Source organism: Physella acuta, unplaced genomic scaffold, assembly GCF_028476545.2.
Source record: "Physella acuta isolate Inbredline_101_S28 unplaced genomic scaffold, ASM2847654v3 ptg000890l, whole genome shotgun sequence".
NCBI lineage: Eukaryota > Metazoa > Mollusca > Gastropoda > Physidae > Physella > Physella acuta.
The window spans coordinates 791064-806259 of NW_026732407.1; the positions used below are offsets into that span (position 1 = coordinate 791064).

The 15196-nt window shown below is 34.0% G+C and overlaps 1 protein-coding gene across 3 annotated transcripts; it reads right to left on the reverse strand.

Moving 5' to 3' along the window:
- Nucleotides 1-207: 207 nt before the first annotated feature.
- LOC131952827 (ubiquitin carboxyl-terminal hydrolase 3) lies at nt 208-9106 on the reverse strand. Of its 3 annotated transcripts, none has more exons than XM_059315710.1 (16): nt 9007-9106; nt 7731-7892; nt 7315-7375; nt 6994-7083; nt 6463-6573; nt 6069-6162; nt 5735-5826; nt 5454-5567; nt 5186-5299; nt 4864-5084; nt 4621-4701; nt 4314-4432; nt 3904-4023; nt 3481-3554; nt 3066-3106; nt 208-2717 (listed from the first exon to the last, which is right to left on the reverse strand). In XM_059315710.1, the coding sequence occupies exons 2-16, from the start codon at nt 7828-7830 to the stop codon at nt 2485-2487; spliced, it is 1665 nt and encodes a 554-aa protein (XP_059171693.1). In that variant the 5' UTR covers nt 7831-7892; nt 9007-9106; the 3' UTR covers nt 208-2484. The 3 variants fall into 3 exon arrangements, with proteins under 3 accessions (XP_059171693.1, XP_059171694.1, XP_059171692.1); XM_059315711.1 differs by having other exon boundaries at nt 8995-9084; XM_059315709.1 differs by having other exon boundaries at nt 8933-9084.
- Nucleotides 9107-15196: the final 6090 nt, after the last annotated feature.

The window sequence follows — 15196 nt, forward strand, 5'->3', positions numbered from 1 at the left end:
AAGAGACAATATCAATAATCACCGTGTTAGGCAATAAGATTTAAAAGGATTTATAATACAAAATTAAAACACATTTTGTGGGTGTTATTTATTTTATTTTAAAACAATCATCAAGCCAAAAGTTTCGTTTATTTTTTTTTAATTTAATGAATTCAAATAAATGTCATATCCACACACATTGAGAGAATACTTTTTAGACAGGTCTTTAATTGTGCTAAGAGTAAATCTATCACTCTTTCAGCACAATTTATAAAAGCGCACGACTAGACCTGTAGCGCTTGACTAGTTGTTGATTTATTATTAGGCTAAAAGATTATATATAGCATTCTTTGGATCACTAGGCAATATAAATGTTTTTGGCAATAAAAATATTCAAAAAAGGTCGATAAAATTATTTTTGAAAAGTTGCCAGATTGGTAGTGCATACGCTACCTTGAATCTATAAAAAAAAAAATTACGGGAGGGTAGTTTATTTTGAAAACAAAATATGTAAAACTCCAAATCAAATGTAAAACACAAACCACCTAGAGTTAATTTTTTTTTTTTAAAATAGGCATTTATTATGCAGTTTAATCTGTGTATTCATGCCCTATTAAAATTAATCACTAAGTTCTGTAATAGCACCTTAAGTTTATCCCATGTGCCTGTTACAAGTTATAATTTTTTGGGATGATTTAAAACATCATACACCACTCTTAGAGCAACTGAGTGATAAACTCACAGTAGATGGGATGGATAAAATCACTAACCATCATTGCGGATATCATGCAGTCAGCAGAACCCAGCCCACAACAAAGAAAGGCTTACTTGGTTTTCAAGGGAATTTTGTTGAATTTCTTGATGTTATGATGTACAATTATTTACTACTTGGCAGTCTCTAATGTTACTAATATATATTTTGTGACTTAAATTTATGCTCAACAATTTAAATCAAGGCCATATGGTAAAACCAAAATGCATTAAACAAAAATTTTGCCAGTTTTTTTTTAATTTATTTTTCTACTGCATTTATAATATCATAAGCCTTGCAACTGCAGAAAAAAAAAATGGGAAAATAAATCACTTAAAAAACAGTGGCATGACAATAAAAAAACAATCAAAATGATTCAACATTTAAAAAATTAAATACAAACAATTGTGTTGAACACAAACTGGTGATATTCTTACACACCTATTTCATATTACCACAATTAGTAGCTGTAAATGTCCACATAACCAACAGTAAAAAATTACATTTTTTTTTAAATACTTTAAATTACAAAACTGAAATCAAACGCTATTGATCAAGTCTTTTGATGCAGTTTAAAAAGCCTCAGATGGGTTTATTCAAGTTTATTCTTTTAGTACACAAGTAAGCTTCATGACAATGGCTTGATATCTTACTAGAAATACATTTACAGCAACATTACTGGTAACACATAACATTCATTTTAATACATAATAGCAAACATTCACAACATCCTGTACTAATTTAGTGTGAGAATAGCATAAAAAGTATACACCAACTACAATTTCATTCATATATACCTTTAGCTTCTAAAGATATAACTGCTGTAAATTTTTTAACTAAGATTTTTTTGCCATGAATCAATGTGACATGCATCCATCCATGCTTGTACCAACGTTAATGATAAATGTCTTGAATCTACAGATGGAACAATAAGGACCCGTTTGTAATCACAACTTCAGGGATAAAATGCACTGACTTGAGAGAAATCACAATTTCTGAGATTGTCAGAATAGTTACCATGATCATTCCATGGTATATAAGAATTACCTTTTTTCTGCTTTAACAAAAAGAACCAAAAATTACAAGAAGAACTTGAACATCCTATCTCAACAAAGATTTGTTAGTACTAAACAAAATAATTAAATTAAGCATGAAGCCATTCCAAAAAAAAAAACCCAACCTAACAATAGATAAAATTATTCTAAATGAAAAAGGAATGGTATTGAGTAGGAATGAAGGTATGAATGTTATCTAACACCCCACCCCCTACTAGTTTAATTATGAATTATCTAGAAAATAAATGCTTTCTTAGACTATCAGTACATAATACAACAATAAGTGTCAGATTGTCAAGTATGTGACCAAGGTTTGAAATTGCCTACTGATAAAAGGCAGATCTTAATGAGATTTTATAATAAAATACAAATTTAAATAAATTTTGATTGCATTGGTATACAATGGTTAAAAACTACTGCATGTATAAATAAATCTTAGTAAATACAGAAGTGGCCTTTTAGATGTTAGTTTGCTAATATAAAATTATAAACAAAAGATTTGTTGTCCAGTGTAAATACAAAAAACTTGTTCTGTGGCGATAAAATAAATAGAATATAATAATTGATTGATCCTATGTTTTACAATCTAGGCGTCTCAGCTAAATTTATAGGCTTTTAACTTCAGCATTGTCATGTGTAACTGTTCTTGATAAGGTAAAAAGAATTTCATTACAATCACAAAAGTTTCTTCTAAATATTTCATTTTGTTTTATTTGAAATTAATTTATTCATTTTGTGGTTGTCTTTAGTTTCAGAATCAACATCAGAAAAATTAAACTGTTTTCTATTTAAGCTACTGTGTGTACGGGCACACAAACTGTCAGGTAGACGAATTTCTCTCCTAACATAAAAAAGAATATAAGCCTTGCAGCGCATGACTGTGTCCACATCACAAGCTGTCACTGTACTGTCATTGAAGTGGTACCATTGACCTGATTGAAAACAAACGTTCAGACATGAACAGAATCCTGATGTTGCTTGAAAATTTCATGCACTTTTTTAAAAAGGGAACCCTTTATACGTATATAAAGGATACAAAATAAAGGTAAATTTAAAAAAGACCTCTAAAAAATCAGTGAAAGAAATTGTATGGATATAAGTGTACAAAAAGAAGTTTTTAACAGTTCATATTTCGTCAGTATCACGCAGTGAAGTGTATTTTGCTAAAAATATTAAGACACAAACATTTTGTATGTGTGACTCTTGATATTAAGCTCACCTAACATTTAAATATTTTTAATTAAATTATGGTAATATTCAAGTTAATGAGACTTAATTACCTTCATGAGTGGCATAAGCCGTATAGTGTCCTGATCCTGCCCTACAAACAATAGAAAATCAACATCCAGTAAAATTTAATTGTGGCTTTTTAATGAACAAAAATAGTAGAGACCTAAAGTATCTATCAATGTTTTAAATAATCTAATTAAGTAAAATGTTTAAAGGCCTTATCATCATCATTTCCCCTTTGTGCCTAAGACAGACTGAAGGGATATGTGGCCAGCACTATAACAAGCTGCCTTTGTTTCCCTAACTTTAGTACCCACCAGAGCTGGGTGGACTTAGGGATGTTCCACTGAATTTGAACCCAGATTCAAAGCAGTGTACTCAATCATAAAAAAATGTGTTTACCACTGTCAAACTTGGGTAAAGTAAATGTTTCCTATAACAAAGTGAAATAAAAACTTAACATACCCGGAACCATGATGTACAATTACAGCAGCAAGATCATACAAGTTGCTTCCTGAAAAACTTCCTCTCGTTTCATGCTGTCAATAGAAATCGACAATGAAAAAAATCTTTTGATTATTTTTATATTGTCTAGTTAATAGCAAAACCAAAAGCCCTCTAACCAGACTGCTGAAAAACTTAATCTGGCTACAGGCTGAATTACTATGCTGAGACACTGTTTACCATCTGGTGAATTATTTAGAATTTTTTTTTTAAATCTGATTTAAAAGGATGTCAAATATCAAAATGGAAAACAACTTTGCTAATAAATAAGCAAGACATGTCTATACACTGTTATATTATTAAGGATTAAAATTTACGCAAAGCAAATGTTTTAAAAATCGTATGATCATTAAATAAATGTACAGTACACTTTTTCCAACTTACCAAATTATTAAGTACATATGTGTTCATGTCTAGAGCTTGTATAGGAAACTCAACAAACGTTTCAACTTTTAAACGACAAAACATACTCCACCTAAAACGTTTTAGATGTAAACAAAGAACCTGCAGAGAAAATGTATTTATCTGTCATGCAAAATGGCTAGGAATCACAAAGAACAGTACAAAGATAAAAAAAAACTGGAAAGAAGTAGTGAAGTGAATAATAATTGTTAAATGTCAGTTCTCACGAGGATTTGAAAATTATCTGATAAAATCAGTTGAAAAAATGTATTCATAAATTGCTGAGATACCTAGTTAATTATTATTTATAAAACATTTATAAAGCACATCTCTGTAGAAAAATAAGGACTGATCAAATTTTTTAATTATATGAAAAAATAAGTTTTAAGTACATTAGGTAGTCTTCTAATCCAAAATTTCTTTGTTGAGCGTTGTCTTTGTTTGCAGTTATTACACATATAGAGCTCTGAATCCTCAAGTTCTTCTATATCTGTGAAACTAGAAAGACAATCTGAAAATATAAAGGCATGAAATTATTTTAGAGAGATAAGAGTTTATAGTAGTTTGAAAAAAAGAGAGACCACTAACATGTCAGCAATAATAAGTTTGTCATAACACAGTACTTCAAAACAAATCTATCAGCCTGTCCCAACACAGATCACTTACAGAATGATAAAAAAAATTTAAATAATGCATTACCTGTCAGTGTACAAATAGGTTCTCCATCTTTTGGTTTAGTAAGTCTACTAGAAAACTGGGCTGGAATATCTAGAGACAGATCTGGAAAATATTGATAGACAGATTTCAAAAAAGTTTCACTGAAGTAGTTAGAACTAAGAAATCACACAAGAAAGTGGTGGACTTAATAAAATTGTTGGCTTAATTGTTTTTTTTCATATGGGTCTTTATTTTCTGAAATAAAGTGGTAGCAAGATTACTAACCTAAGAAAGGATCATGCTTTTTGGACTCCATCCCACATATAAGGCAATTCACTTCACTTTGAAGTAAACCACCAAATATAGCTGTCACTATAGTACTCTTTCCTTTTGGACCGATATACGGAGAATTGTTATTAGGATAAGGTAGCAGCTCGAGAAGCTCGATATGTAGCCTATCTAAAAGGTATCGCATAAACTCATGAGCATCTTGCTGTTGGTAACCCCTGAAATCAACAAGTCATAATATGTTGGAAAGATTTGTTCCAAGTAATAATAAAATAAACAGTTTAAAAAAAATGAAAAGGCAAAGTTATTTAAAATTTACCTAAACCTTGGAACAACTTTCCAAATAACAGAAAAAAGAGACTCAGGTGATATGGCCCCTTTTGTGCCTTGCCACAGTGCTACAAGAGTCTTCCTAAGTTCTTCTACTAATAATCTGGGGAAAGAAAAAAAAATCAACATACATGACCGTAACTAACTACAGAAAAAATAACTGAAAATGAAAGCCTAAAGTCATGTTACAAAAATAAATATAAGTTTAAGGATAAAATAAGGCATATTCACAAAAACGTTAAGAAAAAAGAACTTACACATCCTCCCCAGAATCCCTTGTCTTACGAGAAATTTGTATTTTCTTTGCTTTATGTATTTTGTCCTCTAAAGATGGAAGTTGTTTAATGTAGCCACAAAACTCCTGTATATTACTAAAAAAAATAATTGAAGTGTTTAGAAAGTAAGTCCAGATCTTAAATAACATCTAGGGTTTAATGTAACTCTAATAGAAGCATAATTCTAGCAACACAACAACACTAAATGCTGAAGGGTTGTGATGACCAATGTTTTTTAAATAAACTATTTCTTCAATATTCACCTTAAAGACTGTAAAACAGCATTCATAAAACATGTGTTTCCTAAATTACGTAGGCCAGATGTTCTTGGCCGCCTCTGTTTATGATGGTTATCCTGTTTGTAGAAAATATGCTTTTTGAGGGCATAATTAAGCTAGTAAATACTAATAGATGAGAACACAGGGATAAGTATAAACTTTATTCAAGTATAATGAATTTATAATTCTGACGATTGTCAGTTATTGATGTAAGGTTCAAAGATATAAACTGAATTATTACTATACTAGAGATTTTTTAAAAACCAATCTAACATTATTTAGGCCTCTGATTAATTTTTTAACACAACAAAAAACAAACCCTTTTTCTTTTTTTGTGATTTCTTTCATTTTCTAGAGAATCTGATGAATCACATCTCTGAACTTTTTTTGGTGATGTGACTTGGCTGCTGCAACTATACCAGTAAAAGTTATATGGTTGTTATATAATGAATTATGTACAATTAAAATTTGAGCCAACTTAAACATATTTGGCTGTAGAGTTGATACCTTTCTTACACAGCCCTGGACATTTACTTTTCTAATTCCTTCCTATCGAGCCCAGTTGCATACAGTTCAACTTTTATTTTTCCTTCCCCCATGCCCAGCTGCATTATTTCCATCAAATAATTTACCAATATTTATACAATTTTGTTCAGATCAATGTTTTCATCTTGCTGATCATTAAAAAGATAACTAATATATGTATTACCTACCTTTCTTCACTTTTAGTTTCCGTTACTTTGGTGAGTGATTCATATTGTTTACGTAATTTTTCCAGATGTCCAAAATTAGTATCATTTATAACAAAATCATCACATTTGTAGCTAAAAAAAGGTAAAAAAGTTCACTGATTAAAACACAAAAAAAAGAACAGCATTCTAAAAGGAAGCTATTTTGAAATGTCATTTAAACAGCTAATGTACATTTGATGCTACATTAACAAGTAAACAAATATATTATTCTAAAAAATATTACTTTGTCAGTACATTTATAGGTACCTAAATCAAACAAAGCATCAGTTGTATTTTAGTTAATTTATCAAAGACTTTATATATTCAAGAACCTGGGGTCACATCAAGAACTTCAGTCCCAAAATAAAAACATAAATAAATAAAGTAGATATTATCAACATATGACAAGCACTGCTAGACACATTAAATAACTTCTAGGACAACAAAAAGCTGAAAATATTTAAAACAGACTGGAAAAGTATAATAGAAAAGATACATTGGATTTAATCTTACCAGAAAGCCATCAAACTATGACAATCCATGCACACAGCATGAAGTTTTTCATGATTCTCATGATGTTCTTTTGCATGCCCTTTAATGTACCTAAGAAGAAAAAGTCATTTAAACAAGTATGTCATTTTTTTTAAACTCTTTAACCAAGTGTGTAATTAAAACATGAATTAGGCCACTGTAAAATATGTAAGGGAAGTAATTTTTATTAGGCCTACTTTTTTGCCATTATTTAAGGGCCCTTTTTCAGCAAAGTAAAAAAAAAAAAAACTATGTTATAAATGATTGCTTTGTCTTGAAAAAAATTAGTTAAAAGTTATTTACCTGCCACAATTAATATCACCACAAGTCAAACAAATCCAGGGACTCTCTTCTGTTTGACAAGCTTAATAAACATTAAAATACATTAATTTTTCATAAACATTTACACATTTAAACAAACCTATATCATTCATAACCATACAGAGTTGGTTAAGGACAAAACATTCTAGAATAAAAATATAATCTTAAATCTCATAATATGCAGTATGAAGAAAAGTAATAATTTCCATTTCCAGTAAATTAGACCAATGATAACAAGCAAAAAATGAATGTAAATGCTAGAATGTTTGAACTATTATAAACTATGCTAACTATTTCAACTCAAAGGAGCTTATATTGATAGTTAGGACACTGTATAAGTAACCAAATAATAGGGCCTATAACTTAGCTATAAATAATGCATATAGTAATAGACCTACCTGAACATTTAAAAACTGGAGGTTTGCCTAAACTATCAGTGGTTGTGCTTGACAAGTCAAATGCTATTCTGGCACTGTCCTCCAGATGTGGACACTCCATTAGAGGTTGCAGCTTTTCAAAGTTGCAAGTTTTTAGCAGCCAGGGTTATGTTTATTTCAAGTCTAGAAAAATGAGAATAGGCATCTTAATTGCTATGGATACATAGCATCATACTCTTTGAGTCATCAAGAATTGTTTTGCATACAGAAATCATAGGCTCATAAAATACTGCTTAGGATAAACTAAACAAAAGTATCAACAACAGAGACCTGAATACAAGTGAATTGAGTTGTATGCTTTAACTATTCCACAAAATGGATCTATTCTACTTATATGCTTATGTTAAGTGTGTACGCGTACGTTTGTGTGTGCGGGTAGAACATAGATTATAGAATCACATAACAGGAGTAAGAATTATTGAAATTTGAACGTCTTTTTTTTTGTTACTAGCCGGAGCAAATGATTGAAAAATTCCTTTTAGTTTATCTTCCTAAGCCGTCCTGAGCGAAGCCTTAATTGACCACTCATTGGATAAAATTTTTAAAAAGTGTAGAGGAGAAATTGGATCTTGTGTAGGTCCAGCATCTAGTCCTAGAATATATATAGTGATACTGTGATAGAGTTCACCTGTTTCTGTGACCTCAGCATATGAAGGGATAGTGTGGTCAGCATTATGCCCAGCTGTCTTTACTTTCCCTAACATGGGTTAGGTACCCATCAGAGCTGGGTAGACTCAAGGACATTCTACTACTTTGAACCCGGATCGGATCAGCAGTCAGCTCTCTACCACTAGCTAGATCATCTAGATTCTAGATCTAGTAGGCCTACTTGAGTAATCAGTAGTCTATAAAACTATAAATTAGATTACTATAGATAGGCCTAGATAGGAGTCTGACAAAGATAAATGTCATTTTAAAGACTAATCTTAGACCTTGCCTAAAATAAAATAAATAAATAGATCTACTAATTTACTTATTTAGTAGGGGGGGGTAACTTAACTAAAACTAAATTTCTGGGCCTAAATTCTACCTAAATATTTTAATTCCTATTCTCTAGATCTGAAATAACAGAAATATCTAGACTCTAGAATAGAATCTAAGACAAGACTGTTTTCATTTAGATCTAGCCCTATCTAAATCTAGTAGCACTAAAACTTTCGTACATGAAGTAACAATAATTTTAAAATGAATAGGTTATATATCAAAATCAACATCAGCGGATTACAGAATTCAATACATTAGTAATTTGGAGAACCATGTCGATGACTTGATGTTAAAACAGTCTATTCCAGTCTATGGGTTACCCAATAATACTATTGGACAGACATGAATGACGGGGCCAAATTTACCAGATTTTTTCCGAGAGAAAAAGTTACAAAGAAATGTTTAGCCAAACAGATTTCTTAAACCTCAGTAATGTGCTGAAAACGTATTGTGTTATATTATTTCAAAAGACTTGTTTCTTTGATCTTACTAGCTAAAAAGACAAAAACTATATTGTCTATAATATATCGAATTGACATGAAAGTTTTTTGTTAGGCTCTTATGAAAATTTCCAAAGAGGTCACATAATTTGGTATTAATACACCACACAATGCCGTTTTTAACTTAAAAAGAAATATTATATTCGATTGTAAAACTTTCTGACATTATGCTGTATTTTATTTGTGAAGAATCAATTAATGTTTTGGGAAACTGTGTTCTTCGTAGTTATATTAAGTACGACATGCACTACATTGTTGACATTGTACTTTAGGTCAACTTGGGTCATGACCCACTTATTTTGTTGGAGTGAATACCCTGAGGCGAATTCGCTTCAGGGGAACTTAGTTATTTCGGTAACTACATTTTTAATGAGGGTGTATTTTAATTATTAAGTACGAGCCGGCCCGCGGCATAACATACGCCGCTATTTAGTTGTTTCTAATTTTCAATAATTCATAATTTGTGAATTCGACAGTACCAACGCTGACACTGAAAATATTTCTTTAAAACACTATAAGTAGCTCGTTAAGGACCATAACACCCCCCCCTTCCTTCCCCCCTCCCCCCCCCCTACGTTTAAAATCGTTGGCTCTGCTTGTAAACATTTAGAGTGAACACAGCTCACTAAAACCATGTAGGGGTGGGGAGGTAGGGAGAGCGTTTGCAGCTTGTTTTCTAACGGCTCGAAGAGGAGAATTATATATATAGATATTTCTGTACCATTTTTTCATAGCAGGCCTAAACTAGATCTAGATGCTAACGAGAAAAACCTTTTTTTTTTCTTTCGAAGTTGATGAGAATAAGAATGCAAGAGAAGTCGCATCTAGCCCTATCTGTTAATTTAAAAGTAAACCTAAATAATAGGGCTGGTAAGTAGGTCACCAACCAGTTCTACGGCTCAATAAAACCTGCATGAGCCATAGAACTGGTTGGTGACCTACTTACCAGCCCTATAGCTAGATTCTAGATCTACTACCAGTTTCTTTCTGAAATCTCTAAAAATAGAAAAAAATGTATAATATTTATATATATACATATACCTATATATATATATATATATATATATATATATATATATATATATATATATATATATATATATATATATATATATATATATATTAACAAATTTGCCCCCACCCCCCCCCCCCGATTAAATATGGCACCTCCATGAAAGTTTCAAACCTCCCCCCCCCCCCCCCACGGGAGAAAATGTCTGAAAGAAACACAACCACTGTATAATTTCCTTACCAGCATGGTTAAATAAAATTCCCCATAACTTAACACAATATATATATATATATATATATATATATATATATATATATATATATATATATATATATATATATATATATATATATATATAGGAGTCACACTCCTAGGGGAAGGGGGGGTCCGTAATTTTGTGACGGTGTGTGATGAGGGGAGGGGGCAGTTCAGATTGTGTGACGTCACTTTTTTGCATTTCAAAAAAGCAATGTTAGAAAACGAATTAGCCGTTATTTCGAGTTTTAGAAAACTGTTTTAATATATTGTAATAGGATTTGATTAAAACACTCTATGTTGACAGAGTTCAGACAAGATTGTGGATAAATATAGTATTTTAAGAAAAAATCAACTGCAATTTTGAGGGGGGGGGGGGGTGGGGGGGCTGTAGGCTGAGGTGTGACATCATTTTAAGGCTGGGGGTCGAGCTTTTTGTGTGACAGAGGGGAGGTAAAAATGTTTAAAAAAGCGTGACTTTATTTATATTTATGGACAGTGGCGTAGGCAGGGGGGGGTTAGGGGGGGTCATAACCCCCCCCCATAGACCCCTCGGTATATATAAAAAGTATGAGGGGGGGTGCAAATCGAAAGTTTGAGGGGGGGGGGGGGTGCAAATCGAAAGTTTGAGGGGGGGGGGGGTGCAAATCGAAAGTTTGAGGGGGGGGGGTGCAAATCGAAAGTTTGTCCCCGGGTAAAAATTGGAACCCCCCCCCCTTGAGACGATCCTGGCTACGCCACTGTTTATGGATTACCCCATATATATATATATATATATATATATATAAATATATATAAAGCAAAGTGGTCAAGTGCCCGATAGGGCACTTCCCGGCGCCGCAGGCGCGTCAAATTTGGCACGATGGTGCCTTCGGGCGATAGAACACGAGGGCCGGTGACGGTTGGCCGAAAAGTCGAAAGAGAGGGGGTCAAAACTGACCTCGACTGACCGGCGCCTTATATGGGCTATATTACGAAAAAAAATTTCCTCCGACGACCCCCCTTGAAATTTTGTGAGGTAGTAGGAGAACGCCTTGGGGTGTCACAAAAAACTCGCCATGTCCGGGATAAATCGGGAAATGGGTCAAAACTGACCAGTCGTATTTCCCTATATAATCTTTGTATTTTATGGGAAAAACAGAGGGTCATTTCAAAACGGATTTTAGGGCACTTACCCTCTTTACATCTGGCTAATTTTTGGCATGTTTATAGGTAAATGGCTTGACCGTAGGGCAGACCTGTCGGTCTCACTCAAAACCCTTGACGAGGGCTAAAAAGTGACCGCGAGTGAAATTCTCTTTATATGAGCTCTATTACGAAAAAATTTTTCCTCCGACGACCCCCCATGATATTTTGTGAGGTGGTAGGAGAAGGCCTTGGGGTGTCAGAAAAAACTCGGCATATCTGGGAAAACTTCGTAAAGCGGTCAAAACTGACCAGTTGTATTTCCCTATATAATCTTTGTATTTTATGGGAAAAACAGAGGGTCATTTCAACGCAGACTTTAGGGTACTTAATCTCAGTATATCTGGCTAATTTTTTGCATGCTCCTTGGTCAATGGCTTGACCTTTAGGGAAAACTGTCGGTTACACTCAAAGCCCTCGACGAGGGCTAAAATGTGACCGCGAGTGAAATTCTCTTTATATGAGCTCTATTACGAAAAAAAATTTCCTCCGACGACCCCCCTTGATATTTTGTGAGGTGGTAGAAGAACACCTAGGGGTGTCACAAAAAACTCGGCATATCTGGGAAAACTTCGTAAAGCGGTCAAAACTGACCAGTTGTATTTCCCTATATAATCTTTGTATTTTATGGGAAAAACAGAGGGTCATTTCAACCCATACTTTAGGGTACTTAATCTCAGTATATCTGGCTAATTTTTTGCATGCTCCTTGGTCAATGGCTTGACCTTTAGGGAAAACTGTCGGTTACACTCAAAGCCCTCGACGAGGGCTAAAAAGTGACCGCGAGTGAAATTCTCTTTATATGAGCTCTATTACGAAAAAAAATTTCCTCCGACGACCCCCCTTGATATTTTGTGAGGTGGTAGAAGAACACCTAGGGGTGTCACAAAAAACTCGGCATATCTGGGAAAACTTCGTAAAGCGGTCAAAACTGACCAGTTGTATTTCCCTATATAATCTTTGTATTTTATGGGAAAAACAGAGGGTCATTTCAACCCATACTTTAGGGTACTTAATCTCAGTATATCTGGCTAATTTTTTGCATGCTCCTTGGTCAATGGCTTGACCTTTAGGGAAAACTGTCGGTTACACTCAAAGCCCTCGACGAGGGCTAAAAAGTGACCGCGAGTGAAATTCTCTTTATATGAGCTCTATTACGAAAAAAAATTTCCTCCGACGACCCCCCTTGATATTTTGTGAGGTGGTAGAAGAACACCTAGGGGTGTCACAAAAAACTCGGCATATCTGGGAAAACTTCGTAAAGCGGTCAAAACTGACCAGTTGTATTTCCCTATATAATCTTTGTATTTTATGGGAAAAACAGAGGGTCATTTCAACGCAGACTTTAGGGTACTTAAGCTCAGTATATCTGGCTAACTTTTTGCATGCTCCTAGGACAATGGCTTGACCTTTAGGGAAAACTGTCGGTTACACTCAAAGCCCTCGACGAGGGCTAAAAAGTGACCGCGAGTGAAATTCTCTTTATATGAGCTCTATTACGAAAAAAAATTTCCTCCGACGACCCCCCTTGATATTTAGTGAGGTGGTAGAAGAACACCTAGGGGTGTCACAAAAAACTCGGCATATTTGGGAAAACTTCGTAAAGCGGTCAAAACTGACCAGTTGTATTTCCCTATATAATCTTTGTATTTTATGGGAAAAACAGAGGGTCATTTCAACGCAGACTTTAGGGTACTTAATCTCAGTATATCTGGCTAATTTTTTGCATGCTCCTTGGTCAATGGCTTGACCTTTAGGGAAAACTGTCGGTTACACTCAAAGCCCTCGATGAGGGCTAAAAAGTGACCGCGAGTGAAATTCTCTTTATATGAGCTCTATTACGAAAAAAAATTTCCTCCGACGACCCCCCTTGATATTTTGTGAGGTGGTAGAAGAACACCTAGGGGTGTCACAAAAAACTCGGCATATCTGGGAAAACTTCGTAAAGCGGTCAAAACTGACCAGTTGTATTTCCCTATATAATCTTTGTATTTTATGGGAAAAACAGAGGGTCATTTCAACGCAGACTTTAGGGTACTTAAGCTCAGTATATCTGGCTAACTTTTTGCATGCTCCTAGGACAATGGCTTGACCTTTAGGGAAAACTGTCGGTTACACTCAAAGCCCTCGACGAGGGCTAAAAAGTGACCGCGAGTGAAATTCTCTTTATATGAGCTCTATTACGAAAAAAAATTTCCTCCGACGACCCCCTTGATATTTTGTGAGGTGGTAGAAGAACACCTAGGGGTGTCACAAAAAACTCGGCATATTTGGGAAAACTTCGTAAAGCGGTCAAAACTGACCAGTTGTATTTCCCTATATAATCTTTGTATTTTATGGCAAAAACCGGGAAAATTTAACACAATTTTTAGGTTACTTAACGTCTGTACATCATGCTAAGTTTTTGCATACACTACTATAGATGACTATGCCGTATGGAAAAACTGTTGGTCAGACTCAAAGCCCTCGACGAGGGCTAAAAGATGATCGTGAGTGAAGTTCACCTTATATGAGATATATATATAAATAAATTGACGAACGATCCCCTTAATATTATATGACGTCGTAGACCGACCCTGGAGGCTAACAAAAAAATGTATTCCCGTCGGAAACAGCCATTATAGTCGTTAAATATGTTCATATACCGTAATTTCTTATATAAGCATAGCAAAGACATACGTCATACGTTCAGTTTTCAAGGGAGGTAACGTTTTTTAAATTATTACTTTTCAAATAATTGTATACTATTTTAAACAGAAACAGAAAATGACGAAGTATAGCATTTGTTGTAGTACAAAATTAAGTTGTTAATTCAGTTACGTATCCTAATTAGATAATCAAATAAATTTCAAAAGGCAATGTAATATAAACCATTAGATATACTGTTCATGAAACCTGTGTAGTTCTAATTCCATTTTAGTTATACATTGCGTACTTTCCACTATTTCTCTAAGGACGGGATTTAAATGACAAACAAAACATTTTTTTCTAAAGTTAGCTTTACTGTTTAAATTAAAGCACTCTCCACCCAATCCATCGCTAAATAATTAAGTATTCAAATTCTCAAATGTTTTTTAAAAACCTAAGCGAAGCTAGGCAGTATGCCTAGTCTATATATATAAAGCAAAGTGGTCAAGTGCCCGATAGGGCACTTCCCGGCGCCGCAGGCGCGTCAAATTTGGCACGATGGTGCCTTCGGGCGATAGAACACGAAGGCCGGTGACGGTTGGCCGAAAAGTCTACGGAGAAGGGGTCAAAACTGACCTCGACTGACCGGCGCCTTATATGGGCTATATTACGAAAAAAAATTTCCTCCGACGACCCCCCTTGAAATTTTGTGAGGTGGTAGGAGAACACCTTGGGGTGTCACAAAAAACTCGCCATGTCCGGGAAAAATCGGGAATTGGGTCAAAACTGACCTGTCGTATTTCCCTATATAATCTTTGTATTTTATGGGAAAAACAGAGGGTCATTTCAAAACGGATTTTAGG

What these genes read in the sequence shown, in the direction of transcription:
- LOC131952827 (XM_059315710.1), bottom strand. Translation starts at nt 7,830, where the DNA reads ATGGAGTGTCCACATCTGGAGGACAGTGCCAGAATAGCATTTGACTTG. An exon ending in GGATTAGAAGACTACCTAAT is followed by an intron (nt 4,024 to 4,313) that starts GTACTTAAAACT and finishes TTTTCTCTGCAG; the next exon opens with GTTCTTTGTTTACATCTAAA. An exon ending in GGCTTATGCCACTCATGAAG is followed by an intron (nt 2,718 to 3,065) that starts GTAATTAAGTCT and finishes GTTTTCAATCAG; the next exon opens with GTCAATGGTACCACTTCAAT.